At 57.4% G+C, this 22,025-nt stretch overlaps 7 protein-coding genes across 7 annotated transcripts; 3 read left to right on the forward strand and 4 right to left on the reverse strand.

Annotated features, from left to right (window-relative positions):
• Window positions 1-2,493: 2,493 nt before the first annotated feature.
• E0L32_006364 (uncharacterized protein) lies at window positions 2,494-5,546 on the forward strand (the record flags this gene model as incomplete). Its single annotated transcript, XM_031140988.1, has 8 exons — window positions 2,494-2,653; window positions 2,751-2,954; window positions 3,026-3,108; window positions 3,165-3,344; window positions 3,402-3,494; window positions 3,549-3,705; window positions 3,758-4,002; window positions 4,065-5,546. 8 exons carry the CDS (start codon window positions 2,494-2,496, stop codon window positions 5,544-5,546), a joined length of 2,604 nt encoding a protein of 867 aa, XP_030994875.1.
• Window positions 5,547-5,936: 390 nt separating this feature from the next.
• On the forward strand, window positions 5,937-7,943 carry E0L32_006365 (uncharacterized protein; the record flags this gene model as incomplete). The annotated part of the gene is made up of 5 exons (XM_031140989.1): window positions 5,937-5,986; window positions 6,519-6,608; window positions 6,666-6,879; window positions 6,932-7,605; window positions 7,688-7,943. 5 exons carry the CDS (start codon window positions 5,937-5,939, stop codon window positions 7,941-7,943), a joined length of 1,284 nt encoding a protein of 427 aa, XP_030994876.1.
• Window positions 7,944-8,704: 761 nt separating this feature from the next.
• E0L32_006366 (uncharacterized protein) lies at window positions 8,705-9,313 on the forward strand (the record flags this gene model as incomplete). The annotated part of the gene is made up of 2 exons (XM_031140991.1): window positions 8,705-8,963; window positions 9,069-9,313. The coding sequence occupies 2 exons, from the start codon at window positions 8,705-8,707 to the stop codon at window positions 9,311-9,313; spliced, it is 504 nt and encodes a 167-aa protein (XP_030994877.1).
• A 318-nt stretch (window positions 9,314-9,631) lies between these two features.
• E0L32_006367 (uncharacterized protein) lies at window positions 9,632-10,647 on the reverse strand (the record flags this gene model as incomplete). Its single annotated transcript, XM_031140992.1, has 3 exons — window positions 9,632-9,827; window positions 10,125-10,281; window positions 10,464-10,647. 3 exons carry the CDS (start codon window positions 10,645-10,647, stop codon window positions 9,632-9,634), a joined length of 537 nt encoding a protein of 178 aa, XP_030994878.1.
• A 1,085-nt stretch (window positions 10,648-11,732) lies between these two features.
• Window positions 11,733-13,876, reverse strand: E0L32_006368 (uncharacterized protein; the record flags this gene model as incomplete). The annotated part of the gene is made up of 3 exons (XM_031140993.1): window positions 11,733-12,514; window positions 12,574-13,154; window positions 13,242-13,876. The coding sequence occupies 3 exons, from the start codon at window positions 13,874-13,876 to the stop codon at window positions 11,733-11,735; spliced, it is 1,998 nt and encodes a 665-aa protein (XP_030994879.1).
• A 2,413-nt stretch (window positions 13,877-16,289) lies between these two features.
• On the reverse strand, window positions 16,290-18,387 carry E0L32_006369 (uncharacterized protein; the record flags this gene model as incomplete). Its single annotated transcript, XM_031140994.1, has 4 exons — window positions 16,290-16,488; window positions 16,689-17,209; window positions 17,303-18,114; window positions 18,195-18,387. 4 exons carry the CDS (start codon window positions 18,385-18,387, stop codon window positions 16,290-16,292), a joined length of 1,725 nt encoding a protein of 574 aa, XP_030994880.1.
• Window positions 18,388-18,915: 528 nt separating this feature from the next.
• Window positions 18,916-20,446, reverse strand: E0L32_006370 (uncharacterized protein; the record flags this gene model as incomplete). The annotated part of the gene is made up of 3 exons (XM_031140995.1): window positions 18,916-19,745; window positions 19,800-20,154; window positions 20,213-20,446. 3 exons carry the CDS (start codon window positions 20,444-20,446, stop codon window positions 18,916-18,918), a joined length of 1,419 nt encoding a protein of 472 aa, XP_030994881.1.
• Between the last annotated feature and the right edge of the window lie 1,579 nt (window positions 20,447-22,025).

Consider the following 22,025-nt stretch of genomic DNA (forward strand, 5'->3'; position numbering starts at 1 on the left):
GGATGTGCGATGATGATTGACGGGGGGTGTGGGCTGGCACGGCCGTACTTCCCCTCCTCCTCCTCCCCCCTCAGCAGCCAGAGCTGCATGGATGGGAGGTCAATTGGCGTGCCGTGTGTGAGCGAGTGCGTGTGTGTGATGTATGCAGCTCTGATGGAGTAGGTGTATGCGCGTGTGTGTGTGCACTCACACACCTGTCTCGGGTGGGACAGACAAGACATCTGATAGTGGCCGATTCTAGGTAAGCCACCTGGGCCAGGTCGCGAAGAACTCCCCGCCCATCCCGATCCAGAACTGTCAGCCAACCCAGCCATGGCACAGCGCCGCAGGCTGAGAGGAGAACAGTGTGGGTGGTGATCTCTCTTCTTTGGGGAGCTGTGTCAGTGTGTGCGCGTTTGCGACGAGGAGGCTCCAAGTGGCACTCCTGCTCCCATCGCACGCTTGTCTTGGTACAAGACCTACGTTCCGGTACCTCATGTACAGTTTTAGGGTACATTCCGTCAGGCGCTCGGCTCCACAGGGAACCACAGTCTACCAGCCCAGTTGCCTTTCTCCATCGCGCATTTCTGGAAATTGAGGGTTGCTGTACGTACCTCCGCACCACAAGCGCGGGCCACTGCAACCCCTTCCGTCGCCAACGAACAGGGCCAGTAGATTTGGGATGAAACGCAACCACTGTTCAAGCCCTGTAGCGAACCCGGATCGCCCTTCGCTCGCCGCGAGGCACACAGGCGGAGCTGGTTTCCCACTTTTGCTTTCGAAACAGGGGCAGCAACAGTAACAGTAACAACAGCGATCAGTTTTGGTGTATAATCGAAGAATAGAGACCGCGGACGGGAATGGAATCGCGACGATGGTCCCATGAGACTAAATGAAAGAGGAGATGATGGATGGTGATCTGGAAGACGAGGTGCCGAGCGAGTGGAGAATGGCATTCCTCCTGTTCTTGGTTCGAGAGCACTTCACTCAATGGAGGAGTTAAACTTCTCCTGGAGAAGTCTGCTGCTCATTTTATCTCTGCTCGTACCTGGGTCGTTGGACGATGCGTGCCCACATGGTGGGAATAGCTCACTCATCAAGCGATTGCTGTTGAGTAAGGGAAGGTCAGGTAAGGTAGGTGGTGGATGATGGGGGTGGACGGCCTGCATATTCCACCTGCACATGCATGCCTTGTCTGCACGCATTTGCCTACTGCACGCCCTGTGCCCAGTGTGACTGACGACCAAGAGGTAAATACCGGCGTGCCGCGCAGAAAAAAAGGAAGAGTTCGAGGCCACCTGGATCTGGCAAAAAGTGGGCCGGCTAACCGGCCGTGGCACGGTGATGGCGTTGACAATGATGGCTGGAGAAACCGAGGAGCTAGGGGGAGGGGGATGGTGTGGGGAGCCAAGGTAGGGTTTATTAGAGTGCAGACGCTACGGAGCAGATGATGTATCGGGGGTGGTGCCGCCCATTTTCCCAATCGCACAACCAGCCCAGGCCCACCCGAGCCCACTTCTCACTGCAGGCGTGTGGGTAGGGCACGTTAATTTACGGTCCTCTTTAGGTAAGCATGTAAAGGCGACGGCCGGTACCTCGCCCGTCCCCACTCTCGAGGTAGCGAGTACTTGTTTCATCGCAATCGTGGCACAGCCCGTTGCGTGGCCCCACACACCCAGGCAGGGGTGTGTTTGCGGGCACCTCGCCGGGGTGGGCCCCTGTTCGCCGCATGTCGTCCCAGGTCGCCTCGACCCTGGCGGGACTTGCGCCATGAGTACCTGGCCTTGGCGGCGAGGGTTTAGGTCCACTCCACCTTATCCTTCCTAAGAATCCCTGCGAAAGCGTCAAGCCCATTTTGAATCGTGCGTGGGTAAGGGGAGTTTGGGCTCAAGCTTGCGTCCCTCGCAATCCTTCTTTTTCCCCTACCCGCCATCCCCATCGCTCCTTCACCCGCAGGAAACGAAAGGGTTTTCCTCTCTCGCTCCCTTCACCTCTCCTCTCGCAACCCTCACCACCAAGTCTCGTCATCATCCTCCGCCTCCTCCACTGTCCTCTTGGGCCTTCCCAAACCTCCTCGCCGCGGCCATTACTGGTTCCCGCGGTCAGTCATTGATTAATTTCGATACTTTTATTTCTCTTTCCCTCGGCCATTTGCTTGGCTGAGTCCCCGCGCTGTTGGTAGCTCGACTTTCATAGGCTCTTCAGCCTCGCTGTCCGCCCCGTCATCGCATCGCCTCCAGTGCGCGATTGAGCAGCATCAGCAACTCGGGCCCGACGCGAGCTACTCTTCTGCCAGCAGAAGTCCCTTATTGTTCACTTTGTTTCTCTTTTTTTCGGCCGGAGAACATCTGCGCCGTCTTGGCCGGTTGCACACACTGGGTAGTCCGCATAGCGCGAGATCAACGGCTGCAACCGCCCTTGTTCCCCATATATCGAGATTGCAGATTTGCAACCACGACGAGGCGACTCGACCCTCGACCAACTTAGCGCAGGTCATCTTCGCGCATAGCAAAGATGGCTCAACACCACCCATCCCCGCCCATGTCGATGCACATGCAGCATCACGGCCCTCCTGGCCCGCCGCCGCCGCCTGGCGGGCCTGGGTCGCAAGGATATCCCCATGCGCCATCGCGACAAATCTTGGCCATGAACGAGGCCGTTTGGATCCAAATCGGTATGGCGCAAACAATTCAACTCCTGCTACGTCCAGCACTGCCGGCTGCAGTGCCCTCGTTGTCCTGCCCAGATGTACTAACTCGCGCCGCTTCTAGGGAGCTTTTCTGAGCTGCTGGGCAACCTTGACGAAGCCATGCTCGCCTACGAACATGCTCTGCGCGCGAACCCTAACTCGGTCCAAGCCATGAATGCCATAAGCTTGATCCTGAGAACTCGCGAGGACTTCGGCAAAGCTGTGGAATATCTGAATGCCATCCTCAAGATCGATTCGACAAATGGCGAGGTCTGGGGCAGCCTTGGTGAGTGCTCTCGCTCTTTGACTGTCAGGCACGTCTGCCGATCCACGCTCGCATGCTAATTGATCAAAAAGGGCATTGCTACTTGATGATGGATGACCTACAGCAGGCTTATGCCGCTTACCAGTCCGCTCTGGTCAATCTGCGGAACCCCAAAGTACGTCTTTATCTCCCCAAGCCAGCAAAGTGATTTGTGTCCTGACTCTTCTGCAGGAGCCGAAACTTTGGTATGGGATAGGCATTCTTTACGACCGCTACGGCTCTCTTGACCATGCGGAAGAGGCCTTTTCCCAGGTGATGCAGATGCAGCCTGACTTCGAGAAGGCCAACGAGATCTACTTCCGCCTTGGTATCATATACAAGCAGCAACAGAAGTACAACCAAAGTCTCGAGGTACGTGCCTGTGTTGGCAGCCTAGCAGTAGCATCGTCCGCTGACCACCTTTTCCAGTGCTTCAAATACATTGTGAACTCGCCTCCTCCTCCCCTTACGGAGGAAGACATCTGGTTCCAGATCGGTCACGTACATGAACAACAGAAAGACGTAAGTCTTCACCGCCACCACGCTCACATGGGTAGTGACTAAATGTTGCAATAGTATGATAGCGCTAAGTCCGCCTATCAACGTGTGCTTGAGCGTGACCCGAACCACGCCAAGGTGCTGCAGCAGCTCGGATGGCTCCATCACCAGCAGAGCAGCACCTTCCAGAGCCAAGAGCGTGCCATCGAATATCTCGAGAAATCTGTTGCGGCCGGTAGGTACCCACACGAACCTTTGATCATCCATTAGGTGCTAACCCATACCAGATAACAGCGACGCACAGAGCTGGTACCTCCTTGGACGATGCTACATGTCTCAACAGAAGTATCCCAAGGCATATGAGGCATACCAACAGGCCGTGTACCGTGATGGCCGAAACCCAACCTTCTGGTGCTCGATCGGTGTCCTGTACTACCAGATCAACCAGTACAGGGATGCGCTCGACGCCTACTCACGGGCTATCCGTCTGAACCCCTTCATCTCGGAAGTGTGGTATGATTTGGGCACGCTTGTAAGTCTTGCTTGTTCCTACTCATGCCAAGCATTGCGGCAATCGCTGACAGACCCTCGTAGTATGAATCGTGTAACAATCAGATCAGCGATGCCCTTGACGCATACCAGAGGGCTGCCGAGTTGGACCCCAACAACCCTCATATCAAGGCCAGGCTGCAGCTTCTCCGGAACGGGCCCACCAACGGAACCGGCAGCGCGCCGATGCCCACCGATGTTCACCCCCAGGCTTACCAGTCTGGCGCAGTTGGTCCTCCAGGGCCCCAATGGGCTGGCTCTGCTCCTCAGCAGCAACCTCAGCCGCCAAACGGCCCGCCGCCACCTGCTCCTGGCAGCAGCGGCTGGGGAAGGCTGTCGGATCTGAACCCGCCCCCGCAGCCGCCTAACCCTTACGACCAGCGAGAGCCCTTTCGCGGACCGGCTCCGCCACTACCCAGACAGCCCAGTCCTCGACAGGAAGGCCAACAGATGAGGCCTTATGGCGAGCCGAACCGACTTGGTCCGTCAATGCGTGGCCCTTCCCCTCCACCCCCGGGGCACTACCCTCCGCCGCCACCCCCGGCACAGTCGCAGCAGCCTCCCCAGTCTTCTCAGCCCCCTCCTCGCGTGGCCAACCCTAACTATGGCGGTCCCGCCAAGTCCGCGACCAGCCTCAACGGAGTCAACGGGCCGCCACCGCCACCCAACCCCCTGATGCCCTACAGAGGCAACAGCCCTCGGGCGGATCCTCGGCCTGTACATGACAACCGGATGCCTTCCCCCAAGTCTGCCTATCCGCAGCAGCCGCCGTACCCTCCCCACGCCGACCCCAATGCTCCTCAAAGTGGCATCGAGTCCGGATCCGCACCCCCGCCCCCAGTCGAAAGTGCGCATCGGGAGCACGAGCGGCCCGCGTCTGTCGGCCCCAAGAGGATCCGAGAGTGGGATGATGAACCCGCTGCTAAGAAGCCTGCCTCTGACGAGAACCGCGCCAGGATGGAGGACATGCGTCACCGGCGTCCGTCCACCCCGCCTCGGGAGCCGTATCGTCGTAACTCGTCGGAGGCGCGGCGGTTTGAGGAGCAACGCCGTCTGGACGACCAGCGAAGGGCTGATGAGCAGAGGCGCGCGGATGAGCATCGTCGTGCTGAAGAGCAGCGTCACGCCAACGATTCTTATCACCCTTCGGAGGCCGCGCACCACACTCCTGCGCACGCGATGCCGAACCACCTGCCGCCGATGCAGCAGGGTCCCTCTCCTATGCAGGGTATCATCCATGACGGCCCGGCATCCGGCCCTGCGCCGAAGGACTACCCCGCCGACGAGAGGCAGCGCCTGGATCACGGCCCTGCTCCTCACCCGCAGCCAGCCAATGAGCCGGAAAGGGCCGCTCGTAAGATGGACGTGGACGAGGACTACGATGACAGCGGCGAAGACGACAAGAAGGCCGGTCACACCTCTGCTCCCGCCTCTGGACCTGGGTCTGCATCCGGTGACATTAAGAACACGACTCCGACCAGTGCGGGTGTCAATGGCGTCATGGGTCCCAAGACGGAGGGATCTTAGCTGGATACGCTCGACTCTAAGCCCGAGCTCTGTTCAGTTGCCTAGCTGTTTTTTCTTTTTGACGCGGAGGACTCCATGGTTGTACTTTGTGGCTGGGTGGTACACCGCATTGTCTTGCTCACGCAATTCTTTCATTTCCGTCTTGTTCAAAACAACTTTGCAACTATTCCCCCTCTTCTTTTATCCTTAATTTTTTTTTTTTTTTTTTTTTTTTTTTTGTGTTTTTTCGGGAAGTCTTTACTGTAGTCATGTCTCATGTAGGAAGGAGACAGTCAGTCGTAGGGCATGTACGGTCAAAGGGTATATAGCAGTCGTTTTAGGGGGTCGACAAAAATTCCAAGTTTTTGTTCTGTTCATGAGCCTAGTACTTTCTAGTTTGTGTCTATATATATGAATTTCAACGAAGCTTCAATCCAAGCTCGTAAATCAGGCCCTGAATCGTGAGTGCCTCTGTCCCGGGTCGGGCAAGAAGTTTGGTGACGGTGGTGGTTAAGATGAAGTCTACTGATAGGGTCTGCCAGTGTACTGATAGGGTCTGTCAGTGCTACCTATTGCCTCTTCCCAGCACGGTTTTTTGCGGAGACAATTCACAGACGTGGATGAGTGAGTACGTAGGTACTCCGTAGGTGGGTTCTGTAGCACCCGCTCTGATAAGATAAGAAAACGGATGAATTTGGCCATCCCTAAAATGGCACTTCACTGAGCTGGCTCCCCACTTGAACAGGTCTTCTGCGAAAAAAAATCGAGACCCAGTCCCTCTCCTCCCATCACGTGAGCTTAGGGTCCCGAGTTCCGCTCCCACTGCCCTCCCACAAATTTTTGCGATTTCTGAGTGAACTTTTCGCTGGGAACTTTTACACACTTGGAACTCCGACCTCTCAAACATCTCATTGTCCACCCATATCCAGCACAATGTGAGCATCACGACGCCCTCGATCGCAATCAGCAACGACCATGCTAACAATCACGCAGGAGTCACCGTAAGTTCGAGGCGCCTCGCCACGGCTCCCTGGCCTTCCTGCCCCGGAAGCGGGCTGCCCGTCACCGCGGAAAGGTCAAGTCGTAAGTCTACCCCGATCTCACAAACGAAGGGAAAAACGTCCAATCTGCCTCCCCAAGGCGCAAGGGTCATTTCTCTTGGTGTACAGAGACTAACCAGAATCATGTGCGCGGCAGCTTCCCCAAGGATGACCCCAAGAAGCCCGTCCACCTGACGGCCGCCATGGGCTACAAGGCCGGCATGACCACCATCGTCCGTGACCTCGACCGACCCGGCGCCAAGGCACACAAGAAGGAGGTTGTGGAGGCTGTTACTATTGTTGATACACCACCGGTACGAGCAATGCAGCCCGCTTGGCTATGTGCCAATGGCTAACATCTTCTAGATGATCGTTGTTGGTCTGGTCGGTTACATTGAGACCCCCCGCGGCCTGCGATCCCTCACCACCGTCTGGGCCGAGCACTTGAGCGACGAGGTCAAGCGCCGATTCTACAAGAACTGGTACAAGAGCAAGAAGAAGGCCTTCACCAAGTACGCCAAGAAGCACTCGGAGAACAGCGGCTCTTCCATCACGCGCGAGCTCGAGCGCATGAAGAAGTACTGCACCGTCGTCCGTGTCCTCGCCCACACCCAGATCCGCAAGACGCCCCTCAAGCAGAAGAAGGCCCACTTGATGGAGATCCAGATCAACGGCGGCTCCGTCGCCGACAAGGTCGAGTTCGGCCACGGCCTGTTCGAGAAGCCCGTCTCCATCGACACCATCTTCGAGATGGACGAGATGATCGACGTCATTGCCGTCACCAAGGGTCACGGCTTCAACGGTGTCACGGCTCGCTGGGGCACCAAGAAGCTTCCTCGCAAGACCCACAAGGGTCTCCGCAAGGTCGCTTGTATCGGTGCCTGGCATCCTTCCCACGTCCAGTGGACTGTTGCCCGTGCCGGTCAGATGGGTTACCACCACCGTACCTCGGTCAACCACAAGATCTACCGCATCGGCAAGGGCGACGCCGACGACAACGCCGCCACCGAGATCGATGTTACCAAGAAGAAGATCACTCCGTAAGTTTCCGTCTCGATTTGGCTTTTGACTCTTTGGAATTGCTTCAGGACTTGGCAAGCTGACAGTGTGTGCGCCCAACAGTCTTGGTGGCTTCGTCCGCTATGGTGAGGTCAACAACGACTTCGTCATGGTCAAGGGCTCCATCCCCGGTGTCAAGAAGCGTGTCATGACGCTGCGCAAGTCCATGTTCACCCACACCTCAAGGAAAGCCCTGGAGAAGGTCGAGCTCAAATGGATCGACACCTCGTCCGAGTTCGGTCACGGTGCTTTCCAGACGCCCGAGGAGAAGAAGCAGTTCCAGGGTACCCTCAAGAAGGACCTGGCCTCGAGCGCCTAAGGGAGCTCTGGGGATTGTTTTCTTGTTTCTTTTCCATGGCATTGGTGTCAGGGGGGTGTTCTCGCTACTACTACGGACGGGGGGCCCGTTTGGCCTCCGAAACGGATTTCTGACTCTAGCATCCACGGCTTAATTAGGGAAGCCGCAATGAGATGAAAAAATGAAAAAGGGCATTGAACATAGATACTCGCTGTGTGGACATGATGCCCATGTGAACGACGATTGCTGTGCTGTTGTGCCATGTTTGCAAGTTATCAAGGAAGCCACATACCATTGGCCGGAGGCTGCTGCTTGGCTGAAAGCCATAGTTACCCACTCTCGGCCAGTTGCGTCATGAGCTACACAGCTCCCGGATTAGCTGCCCTACCAAGACCTACTACATCTCTGCCCATTCTCGCTTGCAAAGTGCTTCCATTTCTGACCTCATGTCATACAAGTCTCTGGCTCGTCATAATCCCAAACGTCCAAACCTGCAGTTCAGTCTGCTTCAGTGTTGCGTGTACAGTGACAGGGACCAGCAGCACTGCTCATTCGTGCCCCGCAGCCCACACAACCAACGACTGACGACTCGATTCCGATCACTCCTCCAGCCCCAACACTTCCCGGCGTCAGCCTTGTCTGCCTCCAGTGGCCTGCCCTTTCGTCGCTACTACCAAAGACGTCTTACCAGCACGAACAGCCCTAGCCAGTTGCAGCACTGCCAAAAAGAAAGCACCACCGCACCGACTACTGCTACTACTATCCCTGCTACAACAACAGCCATGTCGTCGGACCAAGACTACGCCGCCTTCCTCGACAAGGCGAACCAGGACCCGTCCGAGGGCAAGACGGCCGCCCAGGCCAGCGGTGCGGGCGGCGGCAAGAAGGCGGCCGAGTTCCGGACGACGGAGAGCGGGGTCGCGGTCCCCGAGGCGCTGAGGAAGGCGGCCCAGGGCAAGTTCTACACGAGCGACGCGGACGAGCCGTTTGTGCCGTTTGCGCTCAGGTGGGAGGGCGGCGAGGGCGGGTTGCCTGACGAGGGTTCGTTTTTTTTCAGCAAATCACGCTGTTTCTTTTTTCAGGATGCATAAACCGTTGTCATATTTCGGAGGAGCTAACGACAAGAGCACGCACGCACGCACGCAGAGCAATTCGCGACGCTGATCCGGCACTGGAACCCCGTCATCGCCGACGTCGAGATCCTGGACGCGTCCGACTGGGACCGGCAGGGCCAGTACGGGGAGCTGGTCGACGCGGTGGCCGAGGCGAGCAAGGGCAGCGACGTGCGGGTCTACCGGGTCGGCAGGGACGGCACGAGGTCCGAGTACTGGGTCGTGACGGCGTGCGAGGGCAAGATTGTGGGCGTCAAGGCGCTGGCTGTGGAGAGCTGAGTGATTGTTGTTGTTGTTGTTTGTCGATATCGAGGTTTTCTTTTGCCTGTTTGTTTCATTGAAAGGGAATTGCGAGGAGAGGAGAGGGAGGCAGAGAGGGGGCTCATGAGCTTATCAGGTGCCCTTCGGTTGAAGGAATGCAAGTCAGCGTGGCTAATTTTGCATGGCAATGCGAAGCACTCTCGGAAGAACAGCTGCAGAATGATGTATTACTTGGTTTGGTTTGTGTTTACTGATATCTGCGCAAGAGCTCTTCCCATTTGAGACTGTATCATGCTTGGCACGTTACCAGACGCTAGATGGCGTTGCTGAACCGGCTCACTGCGTCTTGGCCTTGTCTTCGACTGCCTTGCCCTGCTTGTCCTTATCCTCGTCCTCCTCTTCCTTGTACCACTGACCAGACAGGTCCTCGGCGGGCGATACGTTCTGGACACCATCGCTGTAGTGGTACTTGAGCTTGGTGAGATCGATGCCGTTGAAGGTCCGGACCTGGATGACAGGGGGGCCAGACGGTCTGGAGTCAGCACGGGTACCGGGTCTGATGATGCTGTTTGACTTGAATCTTCTCGCCTCTCTCGTTCTCTCTCTTACACTCTACTGCGCCACATGGCCACTCGAGAGGCTATACGCGTCCTCCGGAGACACAGCGCTCTCATCTTACACGCTCCTTTACGACACGGGTAGACTTGCATCATCCAAGCTTCTTCTTCTTCTTCTTCTTTTTTGGACACCGGGAACACAGTTTCCCCCGGGGGTTAAAATCCCAGAAAAAAGAAGGGGGAGGTCCCACAGACTCACACTGATGCCGTACCCGTCGAACCGGGGCTTGTTGAAGTCGCGAAAGTCGATGCCCAGGCTGGCGCCGCACCTGGGGCAGAACAGCTGGTCCTTTTGCTTGGTGTTGAAGCGGTAGACGGCGCAGCGCTCGTGCGACTCGCCGTGCCACTTGACGTCTTTGCGGTGGGGGTCTGATGCGGCAGTTTTGTCGGGGAATCCTCCCCTCTCTCTGGTTAACAACAAACCGAATATGTGTTCTCGAGGGATGGATGGATGGGGAAAAAAGCTGCAGCTAGCAAAGCAAGCAAGCAAGCAAGCGGGAGGAGAGGAGGGTAGACGCCTTTTTTTTTTCTTTTTTACCTCTACTACTTACAGACGAGCAGGTAGCCCATGCGCCGGCAGACGGAGCAGTGGCACTCCATGACCTCGTACTCGGGCAGCGGCGGCGAGAGGGTGACGGCGAACTTGATGTAGCCGCAGTGGCAGCCGCACTCGTACGTCTCGGAGGGCCTGCCGGGGTCGCGCTTGTAAACCTCGTCTGATGACTTCCAAAACATCTTTCCGGGTTCGGTCTGGGTGGTGAGAAGAGGAGGGAAGGGAAGGGGAAGTGGATGGGACAACAGTATGTGGTCTCGACCTGCGTGTTGTGTGTCTGGAAGACTCAAGGATACAAGATACCCAAACCTCTCTGCTTTGACAAAAGAGATACAATGAAAAGACGGAAAGATTCCCGGATCGTCCCCCATTGTGAACACACAGAAGAGAATGACTAGACATACTCGGTTGCAAAAGACGGGCCCGCCATATTTGTCAGACTTGAAGGCAGTTCCGGGTGACAATCGGATATAAGTCTGTTGGTTGCTTGTAAGTTTCGTTGTGAAGCCGGTGCAAGTCGATGCTTTGCTTGACAATACTGTATCTCTCGCAAATTTGCTTCCTTTACTTTCAAGTTCCAGTCCAGCAACGGCAACTTTCAAGGGGGATTACGGTGAGAGGGGATATGAAGGGTTGAGTTATAACCCCAGGTCCAGCTAGTTCTTCTCAATCGATAAGTTCGTGGCTATGCCTGTTGAGGGAACAAACAGCTGGAAGAGACTCAAGGCCAGACAGACCCCGCCTTGCTCTATTCATAGCATGTCGCTATCCTAATACGGAAAGTTACATCTCCGAACAACGGCCAACTGTCAGACACACACCGCTGCTGACTCTACCACTCAAGAGCTAAATAAACACTTTGCAGAGTTACAACCATACCAAAGACAAGGAACTCAACAACACACTTTCCAGTCTTTATTATTTTAGTATTATTATTTAGAGTAATTATGCAGTATTTGAAAGTGGTATCCAATATATAACGCAACAAAAAAGAAAAAACTAGATGCCAAGGGCCCAACCTGACGTGGCATTCATATCAAAAGGCTTGATCCCAGCTCCCATTATGAAGCTGGGGGGGAGATCTCACCCAATCTCGTCCCACTGGAAAAAAAAAACATCGCTGTGCCTCCCAAATGCAAGGATTACCCCCTCCCTCCAGCGAGAGGAGAAAAATATGAGTAGCTCCAGGAAAGAAACAACCCGGACCGAATACCACCACGAGATCTCAACGAAATCCCAACGAGCAAGACAAGACAAGAACAGTCCACTAGACAGCCTCGCCCGCCCTCTCCACGTCCTTCCGCGGCGCGGCGGCCGCCGTCCCGGGGGGCGGCACCACCTCCTCGGCCTTCTCGGCAACAGCGCCGTTCTCGGTGCTGCCGCCAAGCACTCCGCCACCGCCGCCGTTCACTCTCTCCTCCTCGTCGTCGTCGTCGGCCTGTCGCTGCATCATGGGCGGCGGCGTGGGCGCGAACTTGCTGTAGGACCGGAGCTTGTGGCCGTAGAGGTAAAAGATGACGGGGATGGGCACGAGGGCGGCGGCGACGCAGCCGAGCAGCGTGCTGGCCCACTGGATGCCCATGCCGTCAAACATGTAGGTGGCGAAGAGCGGGAAGCCGGCGCCGCAGAGCGAGCGGAGGAAGGTGTTGCCGGCGATGGCCGAGGCGGCGAACATGAGGTAGGCGTCGACGAGGTAGTTGAGCGCCTGCAGGAAGATGGACATGAGGCCGAAGCCCGACAGGATGCCCGACAGGGTCGGCACGATCCAGTGGATGTCGGCGCGGTAGCCGGACCAGCCGAACCAGAAGAGGCCCGCGGCGAAGGAGACGCCGCCGGCGATGACCGAGGGCAGGCGCCACTCGGGGACGGGGACGCCGTTGTTGGCCGCGAGCTTGCGGCTGTACCAGGGCTGCTGCAGGAGGACGACGACGCCGGCGATGAGCTGGCCGACGATCATGCCGAAGAAGGTCAGACCCGAGATGCCGGGGGTGAAGTGGTGGACGCCCTGGAAGACGAAGGGGTAGGCCGTCAGGAAGAGGTAGAGCAGGCCTAGATAGACGCATGTTAGCAAAAGAGCTGCTCTAGAATCCGAGCAAACCTGGACTCACCATAGATAAAGGCCATGTAGATGGACAGCAGGGTGACGATGGGCTCAAAGAACAGCAGGCGCATGGGACGGGAGAAGTTCTTGTTGATGAGCTCGCTGAAGTCGATCTCGATCTCCTCCTGCTTGGCGTGGATGCCCCAGTTGAGGGTGCGGCGGCGCAGCTCCGAGGCCTTGGCGACGAGGATCTGGGGCGGGTAGGTCTCCTCGAGGAAGAGGAAGTCGAGGCCGAAGGCGACGAAGCCCATGATGGCGGCGAGGTACTGGGTCCAGCGCCAGCCGAGGTGCGAGGTGACGATGAAGCCGCCGATGAAGGGCCCGAGGAGCGGACCGCTGAAGACGGCCATGGAGAAGACGGTGATGGCGATGCCGCGCGTGCGGTTGTCGAACATGTCGGAGAAGATGGCGGCGACGACGGCGAGGGGGCAGGCGCCCATGAAGCCGCTGAAGAAGCGGCAGATGAGGACGGTCTGGAGGTCCTTGGCCGTCGCGACGGCCACGGAGAAGATGGAGAAGCCGAACATGGCCACGACGACGGGCAGGCGACGGCCCTTCAACTCTGACAGGGGAGCCCATAACGTGGGACTATAGAAGCACAGACAGACGTTAGACTTTCTCGAATCCCGTACACACAAGAGTTGGTTTTGTCCATAAAAACACAAAAACACTTACCCAAAGGCGAAACCCAGCACGAAGAAGGACACGCCCAAGAGCCCGACCTCGGTGCCGACGTGGAACTCGGCGGCGACGTAGCGGGTGGCGGCGGAGAAGACGCTCGAGGTGAAGGCCGAGGTCATGGTGGTGTAGCCCAGCATGGCGGCGGTGAGCATCTTCTTGCGGATGGGCCAGTTCTGGGCGTGCATGGGGTCGTCGGGCCCGTCGAACTCGACGACGTAGTCCTCCTGGTCCGGCAGCAGGGGCGGGTAGGGCTTCCCCGCGCCGAACTCGGGCAGGGGCTTGCGCGACTTGCGGCTGGTGACGGAGCGGCCGACGGTGCCGCTGTGCTGGCTCTTGGCCGTCTGGATGCGCTCGAGCTCGGTGGGGTGGCGCTCGAGGTCGCGCGAGGTCGAGACGCGGCTCATGCCGTAGCCGGCGGCGGCGGCGGCGTGGGCGCCCGAGGAGGAGGCCCGGCGGCGGCCGCCATTGCGGGCGTAGGCGGAGGACTGGGAGGAGGAGGAGGTCGAGGTCGAGGTCGCGGTGGCGACGCGCTCGATCTCGCGGCTGTCTCGACCGGCGTAGCGGTGCGGGGAGGCGGCGTCGCGCTCGGCGTCCATGAGCTCCCGGTCGACGGCGTCGAGGTCGACCATGGCGGGCGAGTGCGGTGTGGCGCGGGACTCTCTGGTTGCTGGTATGGCGGCGAGGCTACTCGGAGCGGGCAGGTTGCGACTCAATGGCAGCAGATGCCGGTGCTGCCAAACCTTGGTCGTCGTGCTGATGCGGGGGAGGAGATGACGTGCTGACTACTTGGTTGAAGTCGACTTCCGCAACAACAACAACCGGACTGTAGACGAAGTAGACGAGGACAAGAGGACAATGGGATTGAGTAGTCAAGTATTAGACGTCCTGAATACAAGCGAGGAAGGATCTCGGTTAGTTGAAGTTATTCCTAGTAAAATAACAGAGCAAAACTCCCTCGTCGTTGGGAGAAGAGGTTCGGGTCTGGTCTGGGGGGACAATAACAATGACGAGAGGGGAAAGATGTCACTCAAGTACTTAGTCTCCCTAGTGTCTAGCTAGAGATCGACCAAGGAAAACCCACTCGGAGAACAGACAGACTTTTGACCGCCACTAATGTAATCAATCAATGACTCCTACTCCCGTCCATAACAGAAAGGAAAAAGCTCTTCTTCCGCTGTGTTCTGCTACTAAGGCTAGGCCCGACTCGCCAATTGGGCTCGCCAGTTAAATCCGAAATCCCCTGGCCGAAATCGCATTGGCACCTCGGCGCGAGACCCGCTGGCGCGCGATTCACTCTCGCCTTGCAGGGATTTTCGTATAAGTCCCTTGCCGGCCGCCACCGGCCCCTGGTGTCAAAATTCTACGAGTACCTGGTCTCTTGACAAATCCAGTCGAGGAATTCATAACAAAGGCTGCCCACCGTCTCCACCGGTTGGAATTCCTCCAGCTCTTGTTCGGAGACCTGACGGGGCAAATGGTGCCTGAAAAGCCCAGCATTCCAGAGAGTTCTTTCTGACAACCTGGAAGGCAAAAAAAAAAAGCTTGGCTCTCGCGGCTGGTGGGCTTCCCAGTGGGCCAGTGGAGCTCCAGGTCGGCCCTCTTGACCTGAATCGGGGATGGCCACAGCGCCCTTCCAGGCCCTCTAGCGCACCCACCCCCCGCCGAGGCCGCCCGTTCATGCGGCGTCCTACGGGAGATGGAACGGTATTTCAGGGCCAGCTGACAGGGATTTTCCACAGGGGTTCTCTCTACAAGTACAAATACAGGTGAGGTATCAGGCCATCGCCCAGCAGTCCACCTTGGAGAACAGGCAATTCATCAGTTGCCTTTGAGCGAGACAGCCCCCATGATTAATCAAGTCGCTTTGTCTAGTAGGTATCTGCTGCTCGAACTGTAGAAAGACTCCGTAAACTTGCGCAACAACTCGCCTATCGAATTGAATAGTATTATAAATCCAATCGCTCTTCGCGTCTTTCGCGGCAAGCCAGACCCGAGAGCGGTTTTGGGTTGCGGAATTACGTCAGGAGGCTCCCCTACAGGGGACCCCTGTAAGGCGTGGGAACAAAAAGGTTTTTGGATCGTAAAAAAAAAGGTTCGAGAGGGAAGATTCTGGCGCCTGCGTATGCGACGTTACTATTGCCGGCCGGCTATCGCCCATCAAAAATCACATAATCGAGAAAAACTCGTCATCGAGCGCGGGCAATTGCTGACAAGCGCTTTACTGGAAACCCGCTGGCGTACTTTTGTTTTTGTGTTTTTTTTTTAACTCCGTGCCTAGGTAGGTAGGCTGTGCTCTCTCACAGTTCCGCCAACACAGCGGGAATACCCTTCTCCCCTCAGACTCCCGCCGTCGTTTGCCGCCCCTTGCCGTCGGCCCATTATCCAACCCACTGTGGACATTCGAGAAGAGCAATGTCGGCTGTGTTTCCGTGCAAAGGGGGCCCAGACTTCTTGGGCAGCAAAGCAGTGGATCTACAAGTATTGTACGTACAGGGCTCCGCCGCGCAAGCCGAAGAAAGAAAAGGAGAGGAAGCTGGGATCGGGCCTTTTATCTTCTTTGGGCAGATTCTTATCGTCCCTGCCCATCACGGCCATCTCTTTACGTGGTGCATGCCCGGGCGGCAGAAAACTGGGCCTTCCCGGGCACCGACTGCACGTCTGCCGTAGCCATGCCACCGGAGCCGAAAGGCTTGGCACGGCCGGCCACACACACCAATCTGTTGTAGATGGCACGGATCTGCTTGAATTATACAAAAGAGACCAGTAGGGAATAAGTCTCACCGTAGATGGAGATCAATCAGGCTGTAATTTAAATACTTGTGCTCTAGCAGTCAGCCGATGTCGATGTAAGCTTACCAAAAAAGTAGGCCGTGCATGTATGAATAAAAACACCAAAAAAATCATCACGATATCCATCAAGATCACCAAAAGAAATGCCACCCAAAAGCGCAGCCAAAAAAATAAAATCTTAAATCAGGGGGCAAAAAAATTCAATTCCGTTCAGGTCCAGCTCCTGCAGAGCAGGACTACAGCACCCCGCGACTATCCGTTTCCAGGGCGCGGTATTTCTTTGCGGCGTTTGTCAACCTGGCTGCAAGCGAGGCTCGAACCCATGGGGTCTTCGCCTTCACTCGCCTTGGCCGTCTGCGGTTGCACCGTTTCTGAGGTAGGGCTATCGACAATGCAAGCTGGCCCTGGGACCGCTGCACCACCAACGCCCTGTGCCTGGGAACAACCGACCCTAAACGTTCTTATCAGGGATCCATCCCTTCAAGCTTGGGCCCAGGCCGCAAAGCGAAATGTGCGCATGAGCCCTCCAGTTGCAAGACTATGGCACGCCCAGCTCAGCGCACGCCCCATCCGTCCCCCTCGAGCAAGCTCGCCGCCTCCTCCAAGCTCAACCCGCTCGTCTCGGGATACACCCTGCGGATCAGCACATACCCCCCAGCGCACACCAGCGCGTACAGCCCAAACGTCCACGGCGGCGTCAGCACCTCCATCAGTGGTAGGAAAGTGAGTCCGACGACAAAGTTGGCACCCCAATTGGTCGCCGTCGCCACGCCGCTGCCCAGGGATCGCACTCCCAGCGCAAACAGCTCGCTCTGCATCCACGGCACGTTGCCCAGTCCCATCGCATAGGCGGCCACGTATATCATGATACTGAACAGGATCACACCAGCGCCGCGCTTGTCGTCGCCGCCGCCTCCTGCAGCCGGTGTGCCATCGTCACCAGATGACGACGGGATATCAACAATAGAGAAGCCATAGGCAGCCAGCAGCAGACCAACAACCATAAAAGGGATCGAGTACAGCAACACCCTCCGCCGGCCCACGCGGTCGATGATCAGCAGCGCAATGACGGTAAAAACAAAGTTCGTCGCCGCAACAGTCATCGACGTCAGCGTCGGGCTCGTGAAGCCCAGCATCGTAAAGATGGTTGCCGAGAAGTACATCAGCGAGTTCTGCAACATTGATCAGTCAGTCAAGCAAGCGTGGCGCAACACACAAAGACATCGACAGAAACCAAGCAGAAGGAAAAGTGTATGTAGACTTACAAACCCACAAAGCTGCTGCAGCCCCTGCAGCAGGCACGCAATCGCCAGCGCCCTCCGGTTCCGCCGCACGGCAAACAGCTCGTCCCACGTGTCCATCCACCGCAGCCTCGACTTGGGCGACCGCCGCCTCAGCCTCGCCGCCTCGTCCTCCTCCCGGACCTCCCGCTCGATCTCCCGCAGCAGCGCGTCGGCCTCCCGGGCGCCGCCGCCCGCGCCACCGCCAACGACCTTGCCCAGCGCGGCCCTCGCCTCCTCCGCGCGGCCCTCCTTGACCAGCCACCGCGGCGTCTCGGGCATGAACCCCACCAGCACGGCCTGCACCACCGCCGGCGCGGCGCCCAGCCCCACGAGCAGCCGCCAGTTCCCAGTGTCATCAGCTCCCCCAGTGCCAGTACGGCCCGTCAGCGCCCAGCCCGCCGCGTACGCCACGACCTGGCCCAGCGTGATGAACACGACGTTGACGGTGACGAGCCGGCCCCTGTGCGCCGCGGGCGCCAGCTCGGCAATGTACAGCGGCACGACGAAGCTCGCGGCGCCCACGGCCGCGCCGACGACGGCCCGCCCCAGCACCATGGCGGCCACCGTCCGCGCCGCGGCCTGGGCCAGCGCGCCCGCGACGAACAGCGCCGCGGCGAGCAGGATGACGCGCCGGCGGCCCAGGGCGTCGGCGAGCGCGGACGAGGTCGGCGAGACGAGCAGCGCCGCGAGGGCCGTGGCCGACGTGACGACCGACTTGTCGAGCGAGGTGAGCGCGCGGCCCGACAGCGACGTGCCGACCGAGACGAGTGTCGCCGATATGACGCCCGTGTCGTCTGTCGCCAAGACACACACACACGCACATGTTAGACAACTTGGGCAGGAGGGCGCTCGTTGAGATTGAAAGGGGTCTTACATCCAAATAGCAGTCCGCTGATCCCCGCGGAGAGGGTGAGCAGCCAGACGAACAGGCCCGGGGCCGCCGCGGCGTCGGCGTCGCCATCTCTGGCCTTGACGACCGAGACGGCGGCGTCGTCCTCGTCGAGCAGAGGGTTCTCCGGGTCGATGTGTTCGGCGCCCGCGATGAGCGGGGCTTCGGCGCCCGACATACTTGCTACGGGGTGGTTCGCTAGCTCAATATCATCGGAGGACAGCCGTGAATGCATAGGGCTATCAATCTGAAGCGAGTGAGAAGGATTGGAGGTAAGCTGGTGTGGTGTGAAAAGGCGTCACATTAAGCTCCCGTACCTTGCCGCGCCAGGGCTCCACAGATTGGCAAGGGCGGGCTGGCTGGGGTTGCATGGGTCCCCCACTCTTTCCAGATTGGCCATGTAGCGTGTAAGCCGCACACTTGACATCACTTGGTATGAGTCTAGATGTCTGGACGTATATTATTCCATTTAATCTGAATATCTCATAGATCAAATGTGTCGCAAGCTCGTAAAGCCCGTCGCCTTGAGAGCTGGTTCATCCAGACAGCGCTGGCACAATTCTCATTCGTAGACCGAATTAGGTCTTGTATTGGGGAGTTTGACAACTAGTACAAGTATATATATACATAGAATCTACGTAAGGACCGTCCTACTTGACTCCCTGTACTCTCATCATCTCGCCCAATTTATAAAAAGACCTCTTCCTCAGAAGAGACCAAACTCCGAGACGACAAGAGACATCACCACCAGGACAGTCGAGACCAAGAGCGCCCCAGCAAGACACCACGCCACAACCCGGAGCTGAAGCCGTCTCAATCCCGTCCGCGGAACCCGCACCGACGGCGCAAACACCTTGCGGTACCAGCTCAGCTTCCTATACCGCTGCACCCAGGGCTCTCCGGACCACTCGTTCGCCGGACCGAACGACTGCAGGCTGGCCTTGCGCAGGGGATCTACCTGACTAAAGTTCCTCTTGTGCGATACCCTGGGAGCATGCTTGCCACCGCCCTTCTCTGCCTTGTCCACCGGATCTACCTCGCTCCAGGCAGATTTGTCGTCGTCATCATCGGCCACGGCATCCGGGAACTGCTCCCAGGGCCGCAGGTGCCGCAGCTGTTTCGTGTACAAGCTCAGGCAGATGCCGTTGGCGGCAGCAAACAGAACCGCAAACCCCGGCCACCAGATGCCGACGCAGGCGATCCGCCACAGGCGGTCCATTCGGGACATCACGAGCAAGACGTCGACAGCAAAGCCCACCAGGATGACCAGCGTGGCCAAGAGGCCGAGGAAGACGAGTCGCGGGCGGTTCGCGTTGCGGACGCTCCAGCGTGTAAAGGCCGGATGTGATGTGGTCTTCAGGTCCGACTCAGCTGACAGAAAGGCTGGGAGGAGAGCCGATGGGTGGGTAGTGTGCTGTATCGAATGAAGACATGCCGTCCGCTCTTGTGGAAAGAGGTCCAGCTGACGGGGCGAGGACTCGGCGACATATGTGCGGATTGCCTTGGTCACCTCATCTCTAAACGGTTGCATCGAGTCTTTGGGTCTGTTAGTGCCGGCCCGAATAAAGAGGACGTCAATATGGCACCTACAGACTGGATGGCCACTTCGTGAATCAGCACGCTCGTGCAGCGATCTCGAGATAGACAAGTTCCTTCCATGTTGGAGGCCGGCACGGTCGCCCGTCTTTGAGCCCTTGTCTTTCTCCATGATCCGGAGTATCTTGTCCAGCTTATCGCTGTCTTTCCTCCTGTGAGTCGAGATGCTGACGCGGTTCTTGGCTTGCTTCTCCTGGTCGGGGTCCCAGATCGGCGACAGCTCCTTTTCTTCCGGGGACAACTTGCTCCACCGATCTATGTAGTCACAATACCAGAGGAAGAACTGGAGGTTCTCTGCCTTCTTATCCACATAGACCAGGTAGTCCATGAAGTCATTCAGTGAGCAAGGCTGTGGGCTCATGTTAGTCGGTTTCTGGCGCGGTACTAGAGCATGGGTAAATATGTACCGCAGGTGCCTTGTTCTTGACAATCTCCTCAAATGTCAGACCCTCGGATGACGTCTTGCCATCTTTCACATCACCGGAGCCGTCATTGTGCGTGTTCCCAGGCATATTCACTTTCAAAGCAGTCGGTTGACTGAGCCTATACTTGGTGATTCGAGTGAAGGGTGTGTGATGGGTGCTGTAGGCATGCGAGGGAGGAGACAGACTGGGCTGCGACTGCGTAGAGGCGCCGGTCATATAGGGACAACCGTTTGGCAGTTTCAGAACGGAACAACACGTCGCTACCTGTCAGTTCTTTAACCGTAGAGGAGGGATGACGGGTTCGTAAATCCCAAACTGATTACCGGAACAAAACGTCGCTGACAGGCGATCGACTCTAACCCACACGGCCGAGGAAGAGGGCGTCGGCAGAGAAGACCGGGGAAGCCTTCATGCAGTCGTGGCTCCCATACCCACGAGCCGGATATATGTGCCTTGGTGCGGGAGGAAGGCCGGTCTTGGACTGACCAATCGCTTCTTCCATAGACTGTTCAAGAGCTATATGGCCCACTGGTAAACTGTCGCCATGCATGAATGGCGGTGACCCGAGAACGAGACGCGAACCAGCATTGATGTATATACAACCCCACGGTTCATCATGAACACGGGACGTCCGAGGGATTTTCCAGGTCCAGCTCCCAATGCTGTGGCTGGTGCTGCATCTTGTGCTTCAGGTGTAGAGAAGGCTGCCCATCCTTCAGTCACACGACAGAGGTCCGGACCTCCAAGATCACGAACCAAAGTTGTGAGGGTTTGGAGCCGATTGGTCATCGCCAACTGGCTTCGTGGAGACTACACCGCATTGACAGCCATGACCGGGATTAATCTTGTAAGCCAACACGAGCCGCGACCAGGCCTTGTTTCAGATGGCCCAGCCCCATGACGACCAACACACACAGATGCGGGGAGCTCCGCGAAAAGCGAAAAAAGCAGCACAAGGCAAGAAAAGATGGTAAGTGAAGAGCAATAATGGAGAGCATCTTACCTGCTTTGCATCGGTAGGGATACCTATCCTCTCAGAAGCATGACGCCAGTCTCTGCCAGTGTGGTACCTGAAGAATATTGTACGGCAGTAGATAGGGGATGGCCCGGGCAGCATTTCGCTCCGCTCCGGTATCTTCAGGCCATCAAGATCCAAGGCGCCGAGAACAGGAGGATGCTCATCAGTCACGGCCAGTGACAACGACATCAGGCCATGAGCGAGCACCGGAGGAAGCGCGGGTGCACAGTAAGCCTAAAAGGAACTGTGACAGTTTCAAAAGAATGACCAACGAACGATTGAGAATGCCCAACACAGAACCGCCAAAGGTTGCGTGTTGCAGCGGTTGGACCAATCGACGAGTGTATCAGAGTTGCGAATCACCTCGCCGTCTCGGGGTCTTTCCAACCCCTCTTGCGCTTCGAAAATCCGGGAAAGAAAGCCGAGAGTATATTTCTGAAACAGCGATCAGCTCCAGGGAACAGCCTCGACAGGTGATGCGAGTCGTGGAGGAAGCTATGGCCCCATGGAGCTGCACGTTCCTGCAGGAGGAGCCGCCCGATCCCGCTTATCGACGAATCGCATCTTCTTAATGCTTCTCTTCCAGGTTTTCCGATTCGAGCTTGATTGCTTACCGTTTCAGGCGCGCAACCCTCCTGCGACAAGATTATCCCGTGTTGCCAGAGCTTCCGACTACGACGCGCCTGTCAGCTTGCCTGGCCTCTCATTTGATTCTTCCCCGAAAATGCCCGCAGGGCAACATTTGATCGCCTCTTGGGGCGCGCGCCCGGTAATGAT

This window comes from Thyridium curvatum, assembly GCF_004353045.1.
Source record: "Thyridium curvatum strain D216 chromosome Unknown NODE_36_length_377547_cov_81.061009, whole genome shotgun sequence".
Taxonomy (NCBI): Eukaryota; Fungi; Ascomycota; class Sordariomycetes; order Thyridiales; family Thyridiaceae; genus Thyridium; species Thyridium curvatum.